The sequence below is a fragment of the Plectropomus leopardus genome, chromosome 13 (genome assembly GCF_008729295.1).
Source record: "Plectropomus leopardus isolate mb chromosome 13, YSFRI_Pleo_2.0, whole genome shotgun sequence".
Lineage (NCBI taxonomy): Eukaryota > Metazoa > Chordata > Actinopteri > Perciformes > Serranidae > Plectropomus > Plectropomus leopardus.
The window spans coordinates 5358978-5382132 of NC_056475.1; the positions used below are offsets into that span (position 1 = coordinate 5358978).

The window sequence follows — 23155 nt, forward strand, 5'->3', positions numbered from 1 at the left end:
ATAAACGACTGCTTTACAAAACAACAAGGAGATCAACATAAAGACAGCCAGCAAGGTGAGCTAAATCAGTTTTTTAAATACATAACAAAAGCAAAAAAAGGGTCAAATTGCCAAAAGTGATTATATAGCTACATGATTTACTTTGTTATGATTTCTACATACAGTAAAGCCTTGCATTTCAGTGTATATGCTGCAGAGGTTGCGGTTAAGACAAGTGACAGTTTCTGATGCCTGTTTGTCAGACAGTATGCTACAGTATGTCTTAACGTGCTGGTATGACGAAAAAAGGCGAGCAAAAAGCAAAATACTCCATTATTTCCCAATAAAACTGTTACATTGTGTGAATGTGATTTAGGATCCCAAAGCGGTCTGTTCCTCAGATTTAGTAAATGTAATAAATTGTGTTCGCAGTGGTGAATCTTTGAAGTTTGACGAAATAAAATAATAAGCACATGATTTATGTGTCTGGGATAAAACAAATAAAACACAACCTCCTCATAATTAAGATTTATGGTCGCCCTGGTTTTCAGGCTGAGGCCTAACACGGATGATCAACTGGACAATATTGAGCATAATTACGGGAAGAATTATCCAAAACAACTCTCCACAATATCTCTCCTTTTCCCAAAAGCTTGTCGGTGTTGTGACTCGGGCTGAAGGAGAACAACCACAGAAATAGAATGAGAGGAGAATGTACATTCGAATCATAATAGTACGACGGTCAGAGTTATTTTTTGTTGTAACCAACAGCTTCTCATTTGCAACTCGTCAATTACTGATGCTTGGTCAATGGCCCTACGCATCAATATATGACTTGCTAGGGCACCCCTCCGGCATCAGTTTTAGAAGCCAAGGGACAGCATTTCAATTTACGCTTGTTGTGCATTGTATGTTTTCAAAATAAACTCTCATTCTCGAAGAAAAGGTACAGTTTCTGTTCGTTACATGCAGTGGTGGAATGTAACTAGGTACATTTACGCAAGTACTGTACTTAAATACAAATTTTAGGTACTTATGAAAGTATTTTCTTTTCACATCACTTTAAACTTTCACTCCTCTCCATTTTAAAGGGAATTATTGTACTTTCACTTCACTACATTTATCTGACAGCTTTAGTTACTAGTTACATTATAATTCAGATTTTGGCAGAAAAAATATGAAGAGTTTATACAATATGTTTTGTTATACATGAAACTACCCAACAGTTTGTACAAGACCTGCTGCTAGAATATGACTATTAAGCAATAAGCCGATTCACAGAAAATTTAATGACAACTATTTTAAAAAACCTCAAAATCTTTTTCTAATTTTTTTGAAGATTAATTAGATTTTTTTTCTGCATTGGGTACTTTTACTCTTAGTACTTTCAGTACATGTTCCTGATTATACTTTTTCACTTTTACTTGAGTAACATTTTCAATGCAAGACTTTTACTTTTCCAAACGGAGTACTGAGTGTGACATAAGTAATATTACTTAAGTTAAGGAACTGAATACTTGTTACTACTAATACTTATATACTTGTTGAATACTTACTTACATTTAAAAATAAACTTGCAATATAATTTTAAAAAACAACTTAGTTTCTAGGTTTACAAAAGCACACGGTTAGGTTAAACCCATCACTGTCCTTCTGTGGGAAACATTGCAATCATTACTTAAACGTAACTGTAATTTACCTGTTTTTTGCAGTTACTGTTACCATTATTTATAGTATTTTCTGCCTGCCTCACCTAATTTTACTCTCCTGCTCTTGTCCACTAACATAATATCTGGTTTGTCGTCTGCCTGATTTCATGTGAACGCACTTAATTCGGTGAAAGAGAAAAAACTTGGATTGGTGAACGGCAGTATTTTGCTGTTTCATAAAGAAAACAGGAATGGCCAAAAGGCAAAATACTTTACAGCTTGTACAAACAGGAGCCAGTGAAATTCAAGGACTTTTTCGAGCACTCAGTTTTATTTTCAAGGGTGGAATTGTTTTCTTTACAACCATTAGTTGCAAGAAAATTGAATTAATCTTATTATTAATGAACGTAACATCCTGGCACCGACTATCTACTGGTGATTACCAACCACTTGGCACTAAAACGACATTAGCAAATAATTGCAACCATGGGCGTTCTTTGCTTCCTAGTTTAAAACTTTTATTTTACAGAGTACCCCAGTAATGAGTCCTAAAACCCTGAAATGACTTGGCATTTCAGCACCTCCGGTTCCCTCGTCTCAAAGCCAATGTTTTTTTTTTTTTTATGGGTTTTTGGTTATAAGCTTTAAATTAAGTCTGTGGTTAACACAAGCTTAAGACACTTTTACATTTTGTGCTGCGACATAAAATACGTTAGTAAAAACCCCACTCACAAACTTTGAAGCTTTTATGTGTCTTAAAAAGACGGTTGCTAACACGTGGCTAAATAAGACTACAAAACATCATCATGCTGAACCATCCAGAACATGGCTTTAAATCCTCGCAGCGGTGGCGACGCAACCGTATTGTTTTTCGTTTTAGCCTAGCAATAGCTTTTTACTTCTAGTGACTGCATTTAGGCTTTGGAAATCATAAAAATGATGTTCATTTGTGAAAATTATCTGGCTGAACATAACTTGTAAGCATATATTCTTGTTGACAAACCAGGCTGAAGTTAGCTTCCATGTTTACCTACAGAAAACAAGATCCCTGGGGCACTCTATATAATTCATGAATTGTTTCTTTTTATTCTGTTCTCCGCTCAAGTATGTTAAAGTGCTTCTTCCAGGATGAAGTTTAAAAAATGTTTGACTTTTAAGGTATTCCAGTACTTACCTTCTGGGTTGGCCTACAGAAAAACATCAGCCCTGGGCTACTCTGTGTAATTCATAAATTTGTTTTTATTCTGTTCTCCTCTCAATTATATTCAAATACACCTTGTACAAACCCTGCTTGTACTGGCCAAATGCCCATGGCCAACGGTTCAATGTCCTTTCTATCCACTGTATTTCTGTGGTGACAACATGTCTGTTTTGACTGAGGTGTGGTGGAGGCAGAGCGGGGAGGGAGCGGGGTCCCGTCGCAGCTGCCTGTCTGGCCTCTGAGTCAGGTCCTGTCTGGGATGACTCCTCTCACACAACACAGACAGAAACACAGACTCATGACAACTGGTGAAAATACAGCGCACATTACAACGTTCATGGGATTCACTAAACAATACACTTCAGTGGACGATGCTGATTAAGAGCTCAAGGTCAGGCGTTGTTCCCCTGATAAATGAGCTGCTCTAAAAATGAATCAATGGCGGACTGTTTCCTAAAACAACACACATGCCAGTTGCCATCCTGGTGAATAAATACATTAGTAATTTCATCATCTTGGCCGGAGCCAATGTAGGAATGATCTGATGTGTAGCGCGGAGCAGAGTGCGAGACTGGGACCAAAACAAATGAATCAGAGATAAGTTAAGTCCTGGGACACACACTGTGCCCGGGAGGCACATAATATGACACCAGACCTGGAACACACATCTGACCTCTCCCTCTCTTTGTGTCTTTGTCTCATACACACTTACTCATCAAAGCTACAATTACATTCAGATCTTTGTGAACCCCCTCTGAGTCCCTCATTGTGCCATTAACTGCAGAATAATCCTACAGAACACGATCCGAACAATAAGTCTTCTTGAGCGACTGAATATTATTCTAAATGGCCGTGGTAAGACCTTTTGGCTCTGACTCAAACGTCTCTCTGACTATTACTGCCTCTGTATTTCTGTCAGCGCTCGTGGGCCAAGGTAATCAGAATTTAAGTAAAGAGATGCCCCGCCGGGCCTCGCATTAAACTTAACGACGCTGTATAAAGAGAAAGTCGGCCGCAACCTGCCGCACCATCCCTCACTCATACCGTCTTGCCTTGTTCACCTCCGATCCCGTCATCTTGAGTGAGGTGTCTGACTGTGTTTGAGGAGAGAAGGGCAGACCACGGAAGGACTGATCAATGCCATCTTTGTCAGGGTGCTTCTCAGGTGACCGGAGCACCCGGTGACTAACAGGATCGAAAATACTCCCTTTTGGCGTATTTGGTTAACGGGAAGACTGTGGTCATAATGGCTCAAAGACGGCTATTTATAGAATCAGTGATGTGACCAGGGGTGTAAATGGTTAAAGAAATGCCTACACACTTTACCACTGTTCTAAAAATAGATAACTTCAGTCTGCAAAGGTGTAGTACACTACCACATGCACAGGTTCTCTACGGGTATAAACAAGTTAAATTTAAATTTAATTAAACACCAGTTTCAAATACAATTTTAAAACAAACTTTTGGATGGAAATACACACTTAAAGTGAAAAGATACTCTCTCCAAAGCTGCATTTCCACCAAGCAGTATGTATTATCAGGTCAGTTTTTTTGTAGTTTTTTTAAATTTTATTTTCATTTTATTTTACTTTCTATTTTTTTGTTTGTTTGCATTTTCCCTCCCTAATTTTTAAGTAATAGTTCTATACTTTTTATGCCTTCATGCCTGCGATAGCCAAGGGTGGAGGCATTATGTTTTTGGTTGTCCATCTCTACATCCGTCTGGCCAACCCATGCTTATGAAAGCGATATCTCAAGAACACCTCATGGAAATTTGTTCAATTTTGAAACATTAGCTGGTTAGATTTTGGTGGTCATAGGTCAAAGATCAAGGTTACTCTGACCTAATATGTCTTATTCCTGAGAAAGCAATATCTCAAGAATACCTTAAGAGAATACCTCTAATTTGGCACAAATGTTGGAGTGGAATCCAGGATGAACTAATTAGATTTTGGTGGTCAAAGGTCAAGGTCATGGTGACTTGTATTCATCTCATTCTTGTGAAAGCCATATCCCAAGAACACGTTTAAGGAATTTGTTCAAATTGGACACAAATATTTACTTGGACTCACTGATAAGCTGATTGGAACTTGGTGTTCGAAGGTGAAGGTCACTGTGACCTTGCATCTGTCTCATTTTTGTGAACACAATATCTAAAGATGGCTTTGAGGGACTCTCCTCAAATTAGGCACAAACTTCCACTTGGACTCAAGAATGAACTGATTGGAATCTGGTGGTTGACGGTCAAAGGTCAAGGTCACGGTGACCTCATAAAACACGTTTTAGGCCATAACTCAAGAACCTTGGGTGCCCACTTCGAAACTGTGCGGATTATATAGATGTTTTGTGCTGCCGGGAGGAAGATGTTTGTGAAGCGTCATTGTTTTCACAGGCATAGATGTAAACAGTGAGTGCAACTTAACTGATGCACAGATGTATACAATCGTGTGGTGATACATCTAGTTTACTAATTTCTTGCTAATTTCTGGGTCATTGCTTTCTAAATTACTCACTGCCCTTTTCACGTTTTTGAAAATAATCAAGCCAATAAAGCCAAGGTTTTAAATGGGTACTACAGGGTTTAAGGTACAGATCTGTGAGTTTTATTTCACAGTAAAATAGTGGTTAACCTAAGGACAGGTGATTCTGACTTCACCTTCTGACAATTTTTAACAGAAAGAGACGTAATAAGCTGCTTTCTCTGATCGAGGCCAAAGACTTTTCTAAGGCCCTGAATTTGTCCTGCATATTACCCAACAAGTATTTACGGATTAATACAATTCCGTGCCTCAAATTGGTACATTTAGCTTTACACAGACTTTTGTGGTGAAACAGGGGACTCAAAAAAATCCCTCCTTGCTTAGTGACTTTCAACTCTCACAGCAGCAATAACCTCCAACTGAGACAACCCGACATTCAGTATGAAACCACACAAACCTAGTTTCTATATGAGCATGGGGGATGTGTATAATATGAGTAAAATTTAGTGGAAACAAGTATAACAGACTTTTCTCCACTAACTTCAGTACTTTAACATTCACACAATAACTGCACTACTGTGAAAACCCAGAATAGTTTGCATGGTTCTCAGCAATTTCACTTCTCCAAAGAAACAACATTGTTTGAGCTGATAGTTAAAATTCAGAATAATGTGTGGTGACCTCCGAACTAGTTAAGAACAGGAACATGAAAGGAAAAACTGATTTTATAAAAGGATAGATTCAAAACTTCAGGTGATGACAAATGTGACACACCAGATAAAACAACTACAACAACAATACAGAGAGGCACACTCATCTGCTGCAGAGCTGTAAACACAGCCCTGGTCTACTGACAATGGGAAAGGAGTCTATCGCCAATTTTTACCAAGTTTTCCCGTATTTAAAAACCTGCATGCATGTGGCTATTTTGGTGGAAATAGGGTATTAGAGTACCAAGTTAATGAAAGCTAAAACAACTGCAGCGTATTTTTGCCTTCATTATGATATAATGACTGGTCTAACAGTTCAGTGTTTGTATTCAGTCGTCAGACATATTAAAGTAAGTACAAACAATACAAAGTGAATAAACGAAATCTACAGTCTATGTATGAAGTAGTGACTGAAAAGGCTCAGGCAGAAGCAAAAGCTAAAATATGCCTGAATTCTTATCAGTTACCACGATGCTTTCAAGAATAAAAAAAAAAATCATACAGACGTGTAACCCTTAATGTTGCAAACCCTTATTTTGAAAACCAAAAATGAGTTACACACGTTTAAACTTATATGGGCATTGTTCCACATTTTAACCAGTACAATAGAAACACATCTCCTTTTAATCTTTTTTTTTTAGCTTTTTGTAGAGAAAAATTACAAAAACCTATCAAATCACATTTGCTCTCCTGTGCAAAAAAAATCTTTGTACACAGTCTGGGAGTGACTTTGTTCTTGCCCTGAACATTATTTTTGTCATATGAATGATTAGATTTAATGGTTTTGGATTTGAAAACAGTTCATTAGCGTGATCATAGTAACCAGCCTAATTAATCATACATATGGGTCGTTTTTGAAGTAAGATTACTGAATTTGTCGCTGTTTAAAAGGTTGACCCCCACAATTACATATAAGGACGTATATGTGAGCAATAAATTATATACAGGGCCTGAGAGTTTAATATATCATTTAATATATATAGATTTATACAGGACTGTCACTGTCTGACATTTTTTCCTTAAATATAGTCAAGGTGTCATTTACAGATTTAATTTCTGATCAATCACAACCCCTAAAAACTTTGTCTCAAAAACTCTTTCAATTTTAACACAATAGATGTTCAATTTAATATCCCCATAATTTTGTTTTTAGATTTCAAAAAAAAAAAAGGAATTCAGTATTTTGATACTGAGAGCCAGTTTGCTGACATCAAACCAAATTATGAGAATATCCCACTCCCTTTTTATTAACATACAAAAGTTCAAATTTCAACAAACTGGTAAAACTGCAAATATTGTTTATGTGAAATATGAGCAGTTTTGGGCCAATCATTGATCAGTGGGGGTCTCCACAGGTGACCCTCCTAAATCCTGACCCAGCATTATTAATGTATACACACTGTTTTTTATTTTCTCAGTAGCTTTCTAGCCAAGAATAAGCTATAAGATCTGATCTGGGAAGTTCCAGTATGATCCAGTGAGTGGCTCATACAACCCCCGGCTGCCCTGCCCTGACCTGTGACTCTCCCCTGGCCTCCCTCTGAGCAGGGATGCCTGCTGTGATCCTCTAATGCCAGCAGCCTTGTGTGGCCAGGAACAGCCATCTGCAGGCCCATTGTGCTGGTAATGGACTCCCGCCTCAGAGATGGACTTGCATGGAAATGGGTGCATTCTCATGGAGACGTGCACCGGTTTCTACTGGATAACCTTTTCAGGTCTCAACTCTTCCTCTCTGCATCTCAATGGCTTTCTCCCTGAGAGCCCGACAGTGATAGGCCTCCCTTGACACATGAGTCTGAAGGATTTGTCAAGCTCAATACAAGACACAGAGAGTGGCTCACTCAGTCGAGGTGATGGATTATTGAGAGCAGTCATTTTAAGTGCAAAGCCAGAAGATAAGATGCTACAGCAGGGCCCCACAGTGCCACCAAAAATCTGTCAAGTGTGACGAAACATTTTCATTGGTCGCACTGGCTCACCTGATATTAGGTGTGTTTTCATTGCAGGAACCTGGGGGTAAAACCTAGGAGGAGAACATTTACAGGAACAACCTCATAGCCGGTCCTCTCGGCCTTTTGTGTCTTCCTTGCAGTGTCGACTGCTGGGTTTTATGCTACGTTCATGTGATGTTGGTCGCAATTTCCGAGTTGGGAAGTCCAAATTTGTTGTGCTCATGTGCTTTGAGGTCGTAAAATGGGAACAACATGGAAGATACATTAAAGATGGGTTAAAGAAGAATTTTAATGCAAAGAGTGTTTAAACAAGAGGTTAATAGCTGTGTCCATATATGAATTAATAAAAAAGTTTATTACCATTGACATTGACTTTTGTCCGCAAAGTCAGCAACTTGTGTTTTAAAATATTTTCCAAGTTGTTGAGTTGTTTTTCCAACATGAGAAGCTGTTCATGTGTGTGTGAGTCAGTCACTAAAGTGACCACAAGAGTTGCTTAGAAGACGAGCATTGTAGGGAAAGTATATGTAAGTGGAAATATTTGCAGCATGCTAATGCAAATTTGACAGCATCATCCAGATGTGAAGATCACTGGGATGAGTAAAAAAAAACAAGAGCCAAACTTATACTTGCTGCGGTCAAGCAGCCTCTAGAACAGGAATGTCAACAATAATAAAACAATATTTTATAATAAAATTATCAATCAAAGTTGCCAGTGGGTAAAATGCTCTGATTCCCCAGGAGGAAGAATGCAACTGTCTTTGGCACTTTTATACTATCTCTGAAACTGTGACTCCTAAACCCAGTTGTTAAATGAACCATGACTCCTGTGGACCATTACAACCCTAGTTAAGAAATTACCATTGTGTTTGGGAACTGACAAAAAAGGTTTATTTTGAAAATGTTTTATTGCAGCAAGAGAGCACTGAAAATGTTTGGGTGCACTTAATCCTTTTAAAACCTGGATCGACGTCACTTTTCTTGCTGCGTTTAGATGCCTTTCTTTTGAAAACGCAGGAAAAAGGCAATGAGCAACTTGGCAAAGAAGCTTAAAAAAAGCTAGGGAAAAATGTCCAACAACTATATTTACAATTATCTTAATTGTATATTTAAAAATGTTTTGCATAATTATTTGGATTTTTAAGCACATTTTCCCAGGTAATTTCTTTATTTTGTTTCTTTTTGTTATTACTTTTTTCTTTTATATTCTGTTATTTTTATTGTATTTTATGCACATTTTTAGGTATACTTCTTGTACTTTTTACTTGTTTTGGCTAATTTTGGGGTCATTTCCTGCTAAGTAGCTCATTGCCTTCTTCCTGTCTTTTTAAAGAATTCAAGCCAATTTGCTCCAGTTTCAAAGGGTAATGAACTAATAAGGCATACCAGTGTAACCAATGTAAAAGAGCTAGACTGGTGCTATAAGATGAAACTGTAATGGTGTCTGATGTGTTTTCTCACTTTCTCTCTATTCTACATTCTCACAAACACAACCATGCACTTTGTCCTCTCCCAGACCTCTACAGAAACTAAACCCAGTCCCACCAGTCACCGCTGACAAGGTGTAAACACACTGGACTCCTGCAGACTGTGAATCACCAGTCTCATCTCTACAGCTGTTCTCATAATTAGAGAAGACCTATTTTCCTGTCCACATATCATCATCACATATGGCTGTAGAAAAAGCAGAATGAATCAGAGGTAGTAATTCAGCCTAAACAAAGCAACTCACAGCAGATCAAATGAGCAAACTGGAGACCTGGACAGCATGTCAAACATATGAGAGCTCGATGTTCCATTACTGCATGCAATGAGTGATTTTGTGCTTTCTTTCCTGCTGTATATCACCACCTCGCTGGCTGACGAAGCCCCAGCTGAGATAAGAGAAAGGAGGACAGGGAGGATTGGGCACAGGAAAAGATGAATGTGTTGCCCTGAAGTTATATGGAGCACAGCAGCAGGGGCTTGTTCGTTCTGTGAACTCCTTCTAGGCTTATTGACGTCACTGGCACATTAAATTCAGGGGAATTCAAGAGTAGAAAATGAGCATGTTGTGGGATAAGACAGGACAGTGTCATGACTGTTATCATGGTGTTAAGTGAGAGGTTCATGGAGTTACAAATAATCAGGCCCTGCAGGACAAAAACTGATGCAAATTCATCCAGTGCCTGTGAAATGAACTGTGTCCAATCACTGCAAATCCTTTACAAATTAGACCAATCATCAACGTTTCTTGAGGGTTTTACCAATCAGTACAAACACACCTGCTTTTTCATCATTTGTGAAGATGCAGACATGCAACACAAACTTCAATCTTCAACACAATCTCACATTTCCCAACAAGAATTACTGCTCAAGACCATGTAAGGAATTCCCCTGACAAAAGCGGGGATTAACTGTTATACACTGCATGCCATCTCGTCATGGAAGACAAACTAAAGTCATTGACTGAAAAGCACTTTACTAATAGGGGATAACTGATATTTGGAAACAATATGCATTTACAATAAAAATGAAAATCTTTGTGTCAATATTTAGACTTTGAATTATAATGAACTCCAAAAGAAAACTTTGTTTAAATGCCTTTAGCAATGTTTAATCAAAACTGAGACTTTCAACATCACATTTCCCAGCAATTTTTTTTTATCAAGTCAAGTGAAAATTTAAATAAAAAATGAATAAATAAAAATAGCTCCCTTCCTTTGCACTTGCAACTTATTCAAGTTCACTGGCAATCATGGAAACAAATCGCCAATACCAAAATGCCAAATAATGGCCCAGATAATCTGCCATCTGATAATCTGTCAACCCCCATTTACTACTACAAAACACACCTGGCAAATAGCTCAAACACTTTGACAACAGACCAGGGAAATAACATCGACAGAGCTTTTGCATCTGGATCTGTATATAAAAAGCAACTTTTTTTTTGCAATTTTCACTTGCTCCTGCAATTTCATTGTAAAAACACAACATGCATCATATATATATATATATATATATTAGAAAAGCTGCCTTGAAATCAGACATTTTAGGCCAAAACATCAAGCTGACACAACAACCACAGTATTGAAATACCGCACTGTTGCCACTAACCACAGGCGATGCAAGCAACTACCACAACCACTATTTGCAAATCTTTTTTTTTTTTTTTAATGTGAATGCCACGAATTAACCATAGACTTTATAAACAATAAACATAACTACTGTTACGTCACCTATTGGTTTGTGGAACGCCGCTTTGAAGCCTGGATATTTTGGCTGTCGCCATGTTACTTTTGTGGAGCCAGAGGTGACCATATTTGGACAAGAGATTGAAGGTGTGGAGGACCGAGGGCTCTGACTCTCAGACTGTAACGAAGCCTCACAGACAGCCTGTCACTAAAGCAGTCCTGCACTTAAATATAACAATATGCCTAATAACAGGATAAATTACAAAATTTTCAAAAAACAACAAAAAAATGGCAGTTCAGCCACAATTCATCACTGCAGGGGGAATTCCTTTGACATGAAAAAATGCCTGCAATTTCCTGGTGGGAATATAAATTGACAAATCTGGAGGATACAGTGTAAAGTTTTGTTGTAAAGATAGAAAAAAATACATTTTAAAAAAATGTATTTTTATTTTTATAAAATCTACAAACTCATGACTTGTCAGAAAAGATGGGAAACCTGTTTTTTATGACTAGAAGCAAAAAACTGCAAAATGAACACTGATTAAATAACAGCATGAAACCTCTTGACATAAAACTGCCTCAGATCTTGATCAAAGCCTTTCTTAATGTGAGTTTGCAGAATTTTTTCTCCTGCCTTAAACAATGACTGTACACAAACGGCCGGCCTTGAAGAGGAGACATCTGTACATTAGTCACAGGACACAAGAAACCCAACAAGTCTGATCAGACACGCAGCTCCATCCGACCTGGTTATCAGCTCTTGTTATCAGCCCAAAAGGCATCCGTGGAGGGTTTTATTGTGACTTTGTGGCAGTTCAAAGCAAAATTATCTTTACTATTATCCTACTGCTGCTGACAGAAGGTTAGAGATTTAAACTTAAATGCTTTGCACGGCAGGAAAACAAGGGTGAAACTCATCTGCCAGAGATATAAGAATCTGTTTCCACAATACACATGAAGAGGTAATACATCATGACTTACACACATTTATTTTGTCCCAAACAGACAGTAATTAGAAAAACAGTTGAAAAATGAATACTTCACTTGACTGAACAACTGTCAAAGGACTCGTTTTTCCACCAACCATTTTTTTTTGTCTCACTCTCAAAAGGAACATTAGACAGTCGTAAATGTATAATGGAAATTTTAACTCACTTATGTTCAACTTGTCTTAAAAAAGTCCTTTTCTCTACATTTTATTTCCAGCTAGTAAAAAAAAAAGGAAAAGAAAAAAAAAAGAACTGGTCATTTTTGTTAACAGAGGCGATGAAAATGGCTGCTGACAGTTTTAGAGCCTCATGACGTTTAAAGCCTCGGCTCCAAAGCTCTCTTGTGAGACTGAATTTCAGTAACACACTTTCCATTTGTTGTTCATAGAAAACTACTTTCCTGAGTTAAACTGCTGATGACTGAGTGAAAACATTTAGAAATCCCTTTAAAGAAAAGGTCCATATTTGGAAACAAGTAAGCCATAATATGACTACATCATGACACACAACTCTGATTGCCACATGACCATTTTTTGAGTGACAGCATTGCAAAACACAATATTTTCTTACTGAAACATAGGAATAATTAGAGGACACTCCCTGATGAATGAGTAAGAAAGTATCCTTTGTCATAATCACACAAATATTTCCTAAATCAAACATTAACTTAGAATGCTGTATTGTGTATTTAATTTGTTGATGACCACACAACAGTATCGAGCCAGTAGCTGGTGTTAAAGTATTAATGCATTACCAGCAGTGGTGGATGAAGTACCTGAAAGCCAGACTTTAGTAAAAGTATAGATTTTTTGAATTTGGTTGAAGTTAAAGTCAACTATTAGAACATAAGTAAAAGTGTCAAAGTATCTGATAATTGCTGTTCTTAAGAATCAATAGCATTTAAAAAAAAAAATTAAATCTACCTCAGTATTGAAAGTAATCAAAGTCAACTTTATTGTCAATTCTTTCATATGTACAGGACATAAACAGGATTGAAATGCTGTTTCTCCCTGATCCCAGTATAAACATGCAAGTACACAAAGAAAAGAACAGAAAAAGTATAAGAAATAGGTAAATACTAAATGAAAGTAAGAACATTTTCAATTAAGGAAGGCACATGTGAAAACACACACGCACCAACTTCAAGTATAGAGCAGCAACTTTAAGCATAAATAAGAAGTGACAGAAAGTATAAGTACAAGTAAATTCTATTGATAAAAAAGCAGGCGGTCATAATTTTATTTGTATGCAACACCACCTTACAATGGAGCCTACACTACACTTAAAGAAAAACAGGGTATTTCTTTTTATAACTTATAGGATTTAAAGAACAAAATCCAGTTGCAGTAACTAACTAAAATGCTTAGGGGGAAATGTAGTGATGTAAAAGTAAACATTTTATTTAGGAAATGTAGAGGAGAAAAAGTACACCTTTCACTCAGGAAATCTAGATGCAGTGAACAATGCAGAAATATAAAAACTCAAGTAAAGTACAAATGCTCCCAAAAAATACTTAAGCACTGTAACAAAGTACTATTACTTTGTTACATTACACAACTGTTTACTTATAACACTAGATTCTTTCCTTTTTCAACTGTTTTTCTAATTACTGTCTGTTTGGGACAACAACAAATAAATGTTTGACAGTCAGTTTGAACATATAACACATTACAGTCACAATATCACTTTTTCCAACAACAAATAGTGTGATGAATTACAACTGATTTGAAATCAAACAATCAGTCACATCCCAGGTTTATTTCTTTAGAACACACTCCCTAAAAAAGCCATAACTGCAGAAATGCCTACAAAAAAACATGTAACTATAGTGCTGTACTATAGATTTCATCAATCATAATGCAGCACTTAGCCAGCAGCCAGTGTTTTTCTTTAAATCAGCCATCATTACATCTCAGGCAGCAAATAAATACAAATATACACTGCTTAGATAAAGCAAAGAGGCACCACCACCACACACATACTTCCCACATCACTATTATAAAAACTCAAAGTCTGGCCTTTTTCAAAAATTAAAGGTCACACTTCACAATGCAATTCAGGGGACTGACCCAGTAAAATTATTTAAATTTGAATCAAAGCAAAAGTTCTCATAGACTTGCAGGGTAAGGCGTGTTTGTTCAGCAAGCTGATAAATGAGTTCAACGAAATAGTTATTGATTTAAATTAAATAAAAAACTATAAATAAATAAAATTGCAATTCCACAGTGGATGATGTATTTATCGTGACAGGCCTACCAATGATTACTTCAGCCACCCAAAGACAAAATACTATTTTGTCACTTTACAGACACTAAATCCAGAGCCAAGTAAAATAAAAACAAACTGAGCCTGAATATTAAAATCCCTTAATAAAGACACAATTTATGCCTTTATTTCATCAAGCAATTCCATCAGCTGGAAAACACAGCAAATGCCACACACACACACACACACACACACACACACACACACACACACAGAGTGAGAGCAACAAATAATGGAGTCATATTTAAGCTAATTTTGAATCAAATAACTCAAAATGCCTCAAATGCTGTAAAGCTATCAGACCACACAGTAAATGAGTCATTGGTGTAAGAATTTTCAAAAGCAGTCATCAAACATTTTAATGCGGGCATGGTTCTGAATCATTGATTTTTATTTATTATTTTAGGAATCTGCAATCTTGCAGCACCAATAAATAAAAATGTTGCAGAAAATAGTTTCCATACACAAATAAAAAAGGAGAGTAAATCTGTTTTTTACAGCAGGTTTGAATGCTCATATTTTTGGAAAAGTGTTTGTTGTGAGATTGATTGATTCTTTACTTTGTGTCATGCACACAAATATGTGTCGAACCCTCATGGGTATACAAGAAAACCAATACAATACAGTTGCAGTGATCAATCCAAAATACATGTCATCTTACAGCTCAGTCCCCAAACAAAATTTTCAGCCTTCTGTCCCAGGTTCAGCAAACAAAGTCTGCCACAAAAAAGGGTTCCCCTTTTAAAACGTAACTCAAGTTTTTCACGGTCATCGACCCAGGAGAATTCAACATAAATAGAGGTCATTTTACTGAAAAGTAAATCCCTTAAGTCTTCACAGACAGGACAACAAAACAAAAAATGAACCTCATTCTCAATTTATCCTGTTACACAACAAACAAGAAAAACAAGAAAAGAAGAAGAACAAGACGTGGGGATTTAGAAGAACTGTTTTTTTTATTTTTAGAAAGAGGGCATCCAGAGGACAAATGTTAGTGTGTGCATGTGCAGAAAGGATTTATGTGTGCACATCGTGCACAGTGGGGGGCGGAGGCGGGTGAGCAGGTGCCTACATTCAAGTGGGTGTAAAGGTGTAAATTTAGTCTCAAGCACCTGCACAATGAACATCACCACTGCTATCATTCTGTGCCTAAAGGGTTAAAATTGAAAAGCTGTCACCCATTCATAAGGTGATGTGTGATTGAAAGTGAGAGTGCAAGCGGTGCAGCGAATCAGAGGTGAAGGTGGAAAGGCCTCAGCGAGGAAGGAAGCTGACGGTTGACAAGTTGTAATGAGGGAAACTTCCTTTCGAGAAGAAGCAGGGCGATGAGTCAGACTGAAACCTGTCAATAACCAATGATCTGTCGCTGTGAGTCTACAGCTCAATGAACAGTGACTGAAAAAGAGCGGACAGGCCTTTCACAACCCGACACACACACACACACACACACACACACACACACACACACAAACACACAAACACACAAACACACGTAAAACATTTCTTATAAAGCTTGTGCTTGTAGCTGTGTGCATCTAAAAGCTGGTAATGCAATCTGCCAAAAAACGCATTTAAGGAGAAGCTTGTGTTATCTAAGCTTCATTGATTAAACCTCAATCTGAACAGAGGAAAAAGTTGTGGCATTAAAACAACAATCAGGCACCGCTTATAAAAATACACATGTGGAGAGGAGAGCAGCTCCTTTAGTAGCCGTCTCAGACCAACGTCTCCCAAAATTTATTTTAGAAACAAAGCAAAAGCGCAAAAAGACAACACAGCAAAAACGAGAGATGATGCAATCTCATCTCATGATTTCAACAAGTATGTGTGAGAGAGACCAAGAGCGTATGAATGTGTGTGTGATAATCGGCACTCCCACCAGCAGGTGTGTCGAGGGCAGTTTCCAGCTGCAACCCCTGGCATCTCTACAAGGACATCATGGCACCTTTCAGCGCCCACACCCAGCACCCATGTCTACCAACATCCAGTCATTATTTTCACGATGCCCAGAGGCTCTGTGTGAGTGTGTGTGTGTGTGTGTGTGTGTGTGTGTGTGTGTGTGTGTGTGTGTGTGTTAGTGTGATTTTGACATTTTGTTTTATAAAAATATTTAACTGGTTTTATATCTTAAAAACCAGCCTGTGTCTGCTGGCTTCATGATAAAACTGGTCTCTTAATCCCACAGTATGAGATAAAATAAAATTAGGGTTTGGAATTGTTTGGGGTTTTTCCTCGTACTGGTGCTAAAACGATACCAGTGCCAAAATGGCGCCTACAGCAATACTTTTAAAAAAAATCAAGCACAACAGCTTTTTTTTTTTATTGCAGAGGCAAATTCAAACTTGAAACTGTTACAGTATAGTTAACAATTTATAGTATACTTAAATATATAAAGATGGATAAAAAAAAACCTCTTAATTCACCTGCCCCTCAGCTCAGTGAGATGCTGTCAGTAGGAGGGATTGCCTGATTGTTTGTTCAGTAATTCAATAATGGATGGGAAAAAGGAAAACTTAAAATGGTTACTTTTGCATCTGCTTGTTCTGAAACGTCTGCTTGACGGTAAAACTTCATATTCATGATAGAGGATGCGTGTTTGATCATTTAGGATCCTGAGTGCGTGTCTAACTGATGCTGTTTGCAGCTTGGCAAACAAATACTGGCACAAATATATTCCTTTGTGAAATCTCTCTCACTGGTAACTCCATTTTTTCTTTCCTTCCACAAGTTTCCAGGCTAATTAACATGAGCACATGCTGACTGAGAGGTCCGACACCTGAAGGGCCCTATTTTATCAAGAAATATGACATTGATCCATCTTTGGATGCTCACAAGAGGCCCCCTCTCTATTGGCACATGCTCTCAATGAGATCAAGCAGGTAGCATCCAATCAGTTAAAAGGCCAACAACAGTGCTTCATAAGAGATAAAGCAGAAAGGAGGCTTCTATGATAGACAAAAGTTCATCCTGTCCTGTGTAGTAAATGGAACATGTTCATACCCATAGTCATCCAGTGGAAAAATCCAAGCCATTAATCACTATGTAGACTATTATGGCAAAGTGAGGAGACAAAAGAGGAACAAAATGTGACGAAACCTCTGTTTCAAGGTCTGTACAATGTTTTTAAAGCAGTTTTTAAAAATCACCATGTTTCATTCAAACCAAATAATATGTCCAAAGAAGAGCTGGAAAAACCAATTCATGCATTCATTTCCAGTAGGATAAACTACTGTAACAGTCTCAGGCCTTCCCAAAATAGCACTTCCGGTAGAGATACATCAAATCCAGTCAAAAAATTAGAAAGACGTGCATGAACCCAAAACGCTCTGGCTTGCTCAAGCTTTCACAAATATGTTTCTGAAAACACTTATGTTTTTGGCAATACAGTAACAGAATGTGACAGTTTGACAGTGTTGCAATGGACAGTTCGAATTTTCATAAAAGCTGAGGTTGAGTCATGATCATGCAAATTCAGATACGATGAATGAACAGTCAACTGCCAACCCTTTACACAACTCAAAACAGTTACATCATAACTGTGTGCTTTGGGACCAGTAAACACACATCTTATTGGGTCACTTTATTCAGCATCCATGTAAAAAGTTCACTTGTAATCTCTAATCAGAATGAATTAATTCAAATGTTCTTGAATCCTAGAAAAAAACCTAGAAACGTCCTATAATCCGAGAACATCCTAAAATCCTACAAATGTGTTAAAATCATAGACACATATTAAAATGCTAGAAACGTCCTAAAATCAAAGAAATGTGTGAATATCAAACAGACCTAAAATCCTAGAAAAAACAAAACAAAATCCCAGAAATGTCCTAAAATCCAAGAAACATTCTTAAATCCTGGAAAAAAATCTAAATCCTAGAAATGTCCTTAAATCTGAGAAATGCTGGAAATGTTCTAAAACGTTAGAAACATGTATGATGCTGCTGCTGCTGCTGCTGCAACTGGCCCCTGGCCTCCTGGCATTTTGGCCCCAAGCAAAGAAAGCTGAGTATATCTGCTCTAGACCTCTCAGGCCATCAGGGACCAGTCTGCTAAGTGTTTGTAGGATTAAAATAAAACACAGTGAACGCACTTATTTTGCTACACAGAGCTGAAATAAACTTCCTGAAGATCTTAGATGTGCCCCACCTCTGGCTAATTTTAAAAACAGGCAACACTTTATGATGCAAAGCGCTTTGAAGTACCTCTGTGTATGAAATGCACTGTATAAATAAAGTTGCCTCGCCTGGCATGACATTCATCAGTCACACAGAGGAGGAAGAGACAGATTTCACACAAAGGGACATAAATTACTTGAATGCCACATGACCACCTTAAAAGGTCCCTCAACCGTCAAGTTCTGCATTAACTCTTTCATGTGCGATAGATGCACACCCCACACAGGGTACTTTTGGTGAGCAAACAAACGCACGCACACACACACGCCCGTTGAGGCTTACTCACCCGATGAGGGAGACCATCTGCTCCACTATGTGCCTGCTGAAGGTGATGATCACAAACAGTTTCTGTATGACAAAGAAACACACAGAGAAAGAGCGAGTCAGTTACTGAACCATGAGGTCACTGCTGGGGTGCAGAACAAGGCAGTTCGTGCATCATAGTTTGATCAGTAATTCCTTAACTCCCCCTCACACACACACACCCTACCCTTTATGCCCGAGCCCATGCCTTGCACCACCAAGGCGGTTTGGTCTAAAAGCAGCCATGAAGACGCCCTTTTGTCATGAAAAGCAAGAAATAAAAGGCCAAGGTTCTATGACACACGACCAACACGAGGTCAGCGTATCACACTGGCTGTCATTAGAAGAGTGTGTGAGTGTGTGTGTGTGTGTGTGTGTGTGTGCGTGTGTGTAGAGGATGGATGAACAGAGGAGTAAGGGAATCAAAGATGTGTCATTGCTTCAGAGGGGTCTGTACTGGAGGGCGGCTCCTGTCCAGTCCGATTCCTGCTTAGTCATCGAGCCAGAGGGGACAGAAAAGCGACTGGCACCCACTCCAATTCCAATAATTGACCTGACTTTTCAAGGTCCTGTACGTGCCCTCTGAGTTGTCATAGGTTACTGTATTCTTAAAAATCACTATAAAATGCGGTTTGATCCAGTAACATCTCGGTCGCCTTCAACATGCCATTAGAAAGGCTTAACCCAACAGAGCTTTTGGCGGGTCCATCATTACAAACTCGTGTTGTGCAGAAAAGGATTGTTCAAACCCGCAGAACCTTATTTTAAATTCTAGTCCAGATCCCAAGGTTTCCAAAGATACTAAATATATACTGCTGAATTACAGGGAAAAGTGTATAAAATGATACATGAGACATCTAGAATTTCCCATTTTATGTAATGATGGAGGCATAAAAATATCATCTTGGATTTGTATATTTCACTCAATATAATGTGTAAGCTAGAAGAATATACAGTGTAATGTGGAAGTGTCAAGAAATTTCTCATCTAACTTAAAAGTAGTCACCAGCTATAAAACATGTTCATATAAATTGATCATTAATTGGACATTATTTAACACTATTCCCAAATTTAATGCATTACAATATTTTATCATATAGTTACAGTATGCTTTTACGCGATGTAACTGTCAATGTTCAGATTAGTTTGGTCAAGTTTCCATTTTTCACAAACAGTGGTGGAACCCTGAAGTTTAGCTATTTAAGCCATTACTTTTAGAAAAGTATTTTAACTGCATATTCATTACTTTTAGGTAATAAATTTGCATCAAGGTAACGTCTTGGGCACTCAAGATTAGAGTCACCAATCTAGTATCTGACCAAATCCCTTCTGTTTCTGAGATATGATGTTGAATAATGGCTAGAAAAACATTTTATGCAGAATATAATGATATCACAGTGAAGTTGACCATTGACCTTTTGTATATTAAATGTCAGCACTTCATCATTGTATCCTTTTAGAGATTTGCATGGAATTTTGTCATAACTGGCATTTGATTTCTTATATTATAGCCATGTTTTGTGAGGTTACAGTGACCACCATATTAAGTTTATTCTTGAGTCCAAGTGGAAATTTGTGCAAAATTTGAGAATTCTTCCTGACAGCCTTCTAAAGATATTGCCTTCACAAGAATAAGTCAGATGAGGTCACAGTGACCTTGGCCTTTGATCACCAAATTCAAATCAGTTTAAGTGAACGTTTGTGCCAAATTAAGAAGTGTTCATAATATATCTGGTTCACAAGAATGATACATATGAGGTTACAGTGACCTTGATCTTCCATCAAAATTTAATCAGTTTGTCCTTGAGTCCTAGTAGACATTTGTGCAAAATTTGAGGAAACTCCCTCAAGGCCTACTTGAGGGAGTTTGAGATAGACAAAAGACAGACAAAATATAACAGTGACCTTGACTTGTGAATACCAAATTCTAATCAGTTCATTGCTGACTCCAAGTAAACGTTTGTGCCAAATTTTTTAAAAAATCCCTCAAAGGCATTCTTGAGATATGGCATTCGAAAGACTGAGAGGGATGCAAGTTCACAGTGACCTTGACCTTTGACCACCAAAATCTAATCAGTTCATCCCTGAGTTCACAGAATGTTTGTGCCAAATTTGAAAAGAAAAAAACGCTGAATGGGTTCTTGAGATATCTGGCTCACACGACTGACAAAGATGAGATCATAGTGACCTTGACCTTCGACCACAAAAATCGAATGAATCAATTCTTGAGACCAAATGAATGTTTGTGCCAAATTAAAAACAAACAAACAAAAAAAATCACTCACAATGTTCTATAGATATCTGGTTCACAAGTGTGAAAACAGATGAGCTCACACTGACCTTTACATTTGACCACTAAAATCAAATCAGTTCATCACTGAGCGAAAGTGGACATATGTGCTAAAATTTGAAAGAAAAAAAAATCTGTGTGTGTGTGTGATGTGATGTGACAGCCACGTCAGGACAACACACAGAACATCACATTCACATGGAAAGATTTTAATTTCACGTGACAGCAGTCTTTGACCTGTGCTTTGTCACAGTGTTCTTACATAACATGATGCCATGCAGGTCATACATGTGTTTGGTCACTGTGTTTTAATCTGTGTGGGTGTCAAGCCACAAAACGTCATTGAAGGTTAGACAAACTTGCAATCAAAATTATGGCAGTGTCACAAAAATAACAAAATTCGCAACTGACATCTACAACAATAAAAAAAAGACTGATATTTTTGTGCCTCACAGAAAGCAAACATGAGACGATGCAGTGCGTAAATCCCCTCATGGCAACTTTTTAAGCTCCAGCTCCGGGAAGACGTTTTGGAGTCATGCACTTGATTATTGATTTTGTGCAACCAGGCACAAAAAAGTAATCTGTCATCCCACACAAAGCAAGGAAAGGATGGACAGCAAGATGGCCGACACAGGAAAGCTGACTAAGATGGCTTCAAAGGTGTCTGCTGGGAAACTGACGGTGACATGGTCTTGACTCGCTGATTTCTGTTAACAGATAATGCTGATAAGAGCTATGCACGTCATAACCATTTTGCCTTACACACAAAAACAAGGGGGAAGCACTACCTCAGTTGTCGACGGCCCACAGAAAAGGAACACTCACTATCAAAAACCACGAGGTGCTCGGAGCGAATTGACAGTAATGTGGAAGTGAGAGCATCCTGTGTTAAATGTTGTGTAAACTTTCAGATCATAAAATCCAAAGGGTGTGCACACCATCTTAAACATCAAATTCAATGACTATTCAGGCCAAACTATCTCAAATTCAAGGACCCAACACAGCATAGCTTAAGACATAGATCAATGATAGTTATTGTTGCAACACAGAGACGTTTCATAATGAGAAGTAGCAGGCTGCACAGAAGCTCACAGACAACAGTGTTTTAACCTATTTACTAATATTACTAATATTAAAGCATAATTTTTTTTCCTTCAGTACTCATTTTTATTTTCATTGCTGAAATTGTCTTCTCCACAACCATCTGTTGCAATAGAGTTGTACAAATTCATAAATGGAGCAAACACATGCTACGAGGTGCTAAAATTAACACTTTTTAAATTATTCAGGCATGTGATTGTTAAAGGGGGAAAAAAAAGCAGGAAAATAATACAGAGAGCCGCGCACGGCGCATCAATGACTCAACTCTCACATGTTCTGAAAAGCACTCACAGTGTTTGTGAATCGTCCTTGTTTATATCATTTAGCACAACATCTAAATTAGAAATATTTTTTCCAACAACTACAAATATTTTCTACACATTGACAAAGCTTTCATTTCTCTCGCAGAGTTTTTTACAGGTTTAAAGGACGATTTACAAGCACACATGTACTGATTATCAATTGAAAAAGTAAAGAATCTCAAACAATGAGACAGTAAATAACAAAAAAAATAAACAACTAGGATTTGTACCCAGCTTCGGTATGAACTCTGTTTTACTGATCTCACTGTTAAGAATCAGAAAAAATAACTATTTCGCACAAATTTCTAAATTTGCAGCATGTTAGTCTGGAGGTGTAAAACTGGACTCTCAGCTCTGTCAGAGAAAACTGCCCTGAGTTCAGACTGTTTACTTACAGCACAGCTTCACTTACAGGCAGAGGTGCACTGTAACAGAGTAATAATACTTTGTTAAAGTACACAAATATTCTTTGTTAGTATCTGTAATTACTTGAGTTTTAATATTTCTCTCAACTTTCACTTATACACTACTATATTTTCTTAATAAGATGTATATCTTAAGACCTTGCTTTATTTCAAAT

The 23155-nt window shown here is 37.6% G+C and overlaps 1 protein-coding gene across 5 annotated transcripts in view; it reads right to left on the reverse strand.

Moving 5' to 3' along the window:
* LOC121952899 (vacuole membrane protein 1-like) overlaps positions 1–23155 on the reverse strand; it is a 93987-nt gene that overhangs the window by 14414 nt on the left and 56418 nt on the right. For all 5 annotated transcript variants that reach the window (XM_042499769.1, XM_042499770.1, XM_042499768.1 and 2 more), the window contains one exon: positions 18863–18924. In XM_042499769.1, the coding sequence (XP_042355703.1) occupies positions 18863–18924 (62 nt within the window). The remainder of the gene's footprint in view (positions 1–18862; positions 18925–23155) is intronic.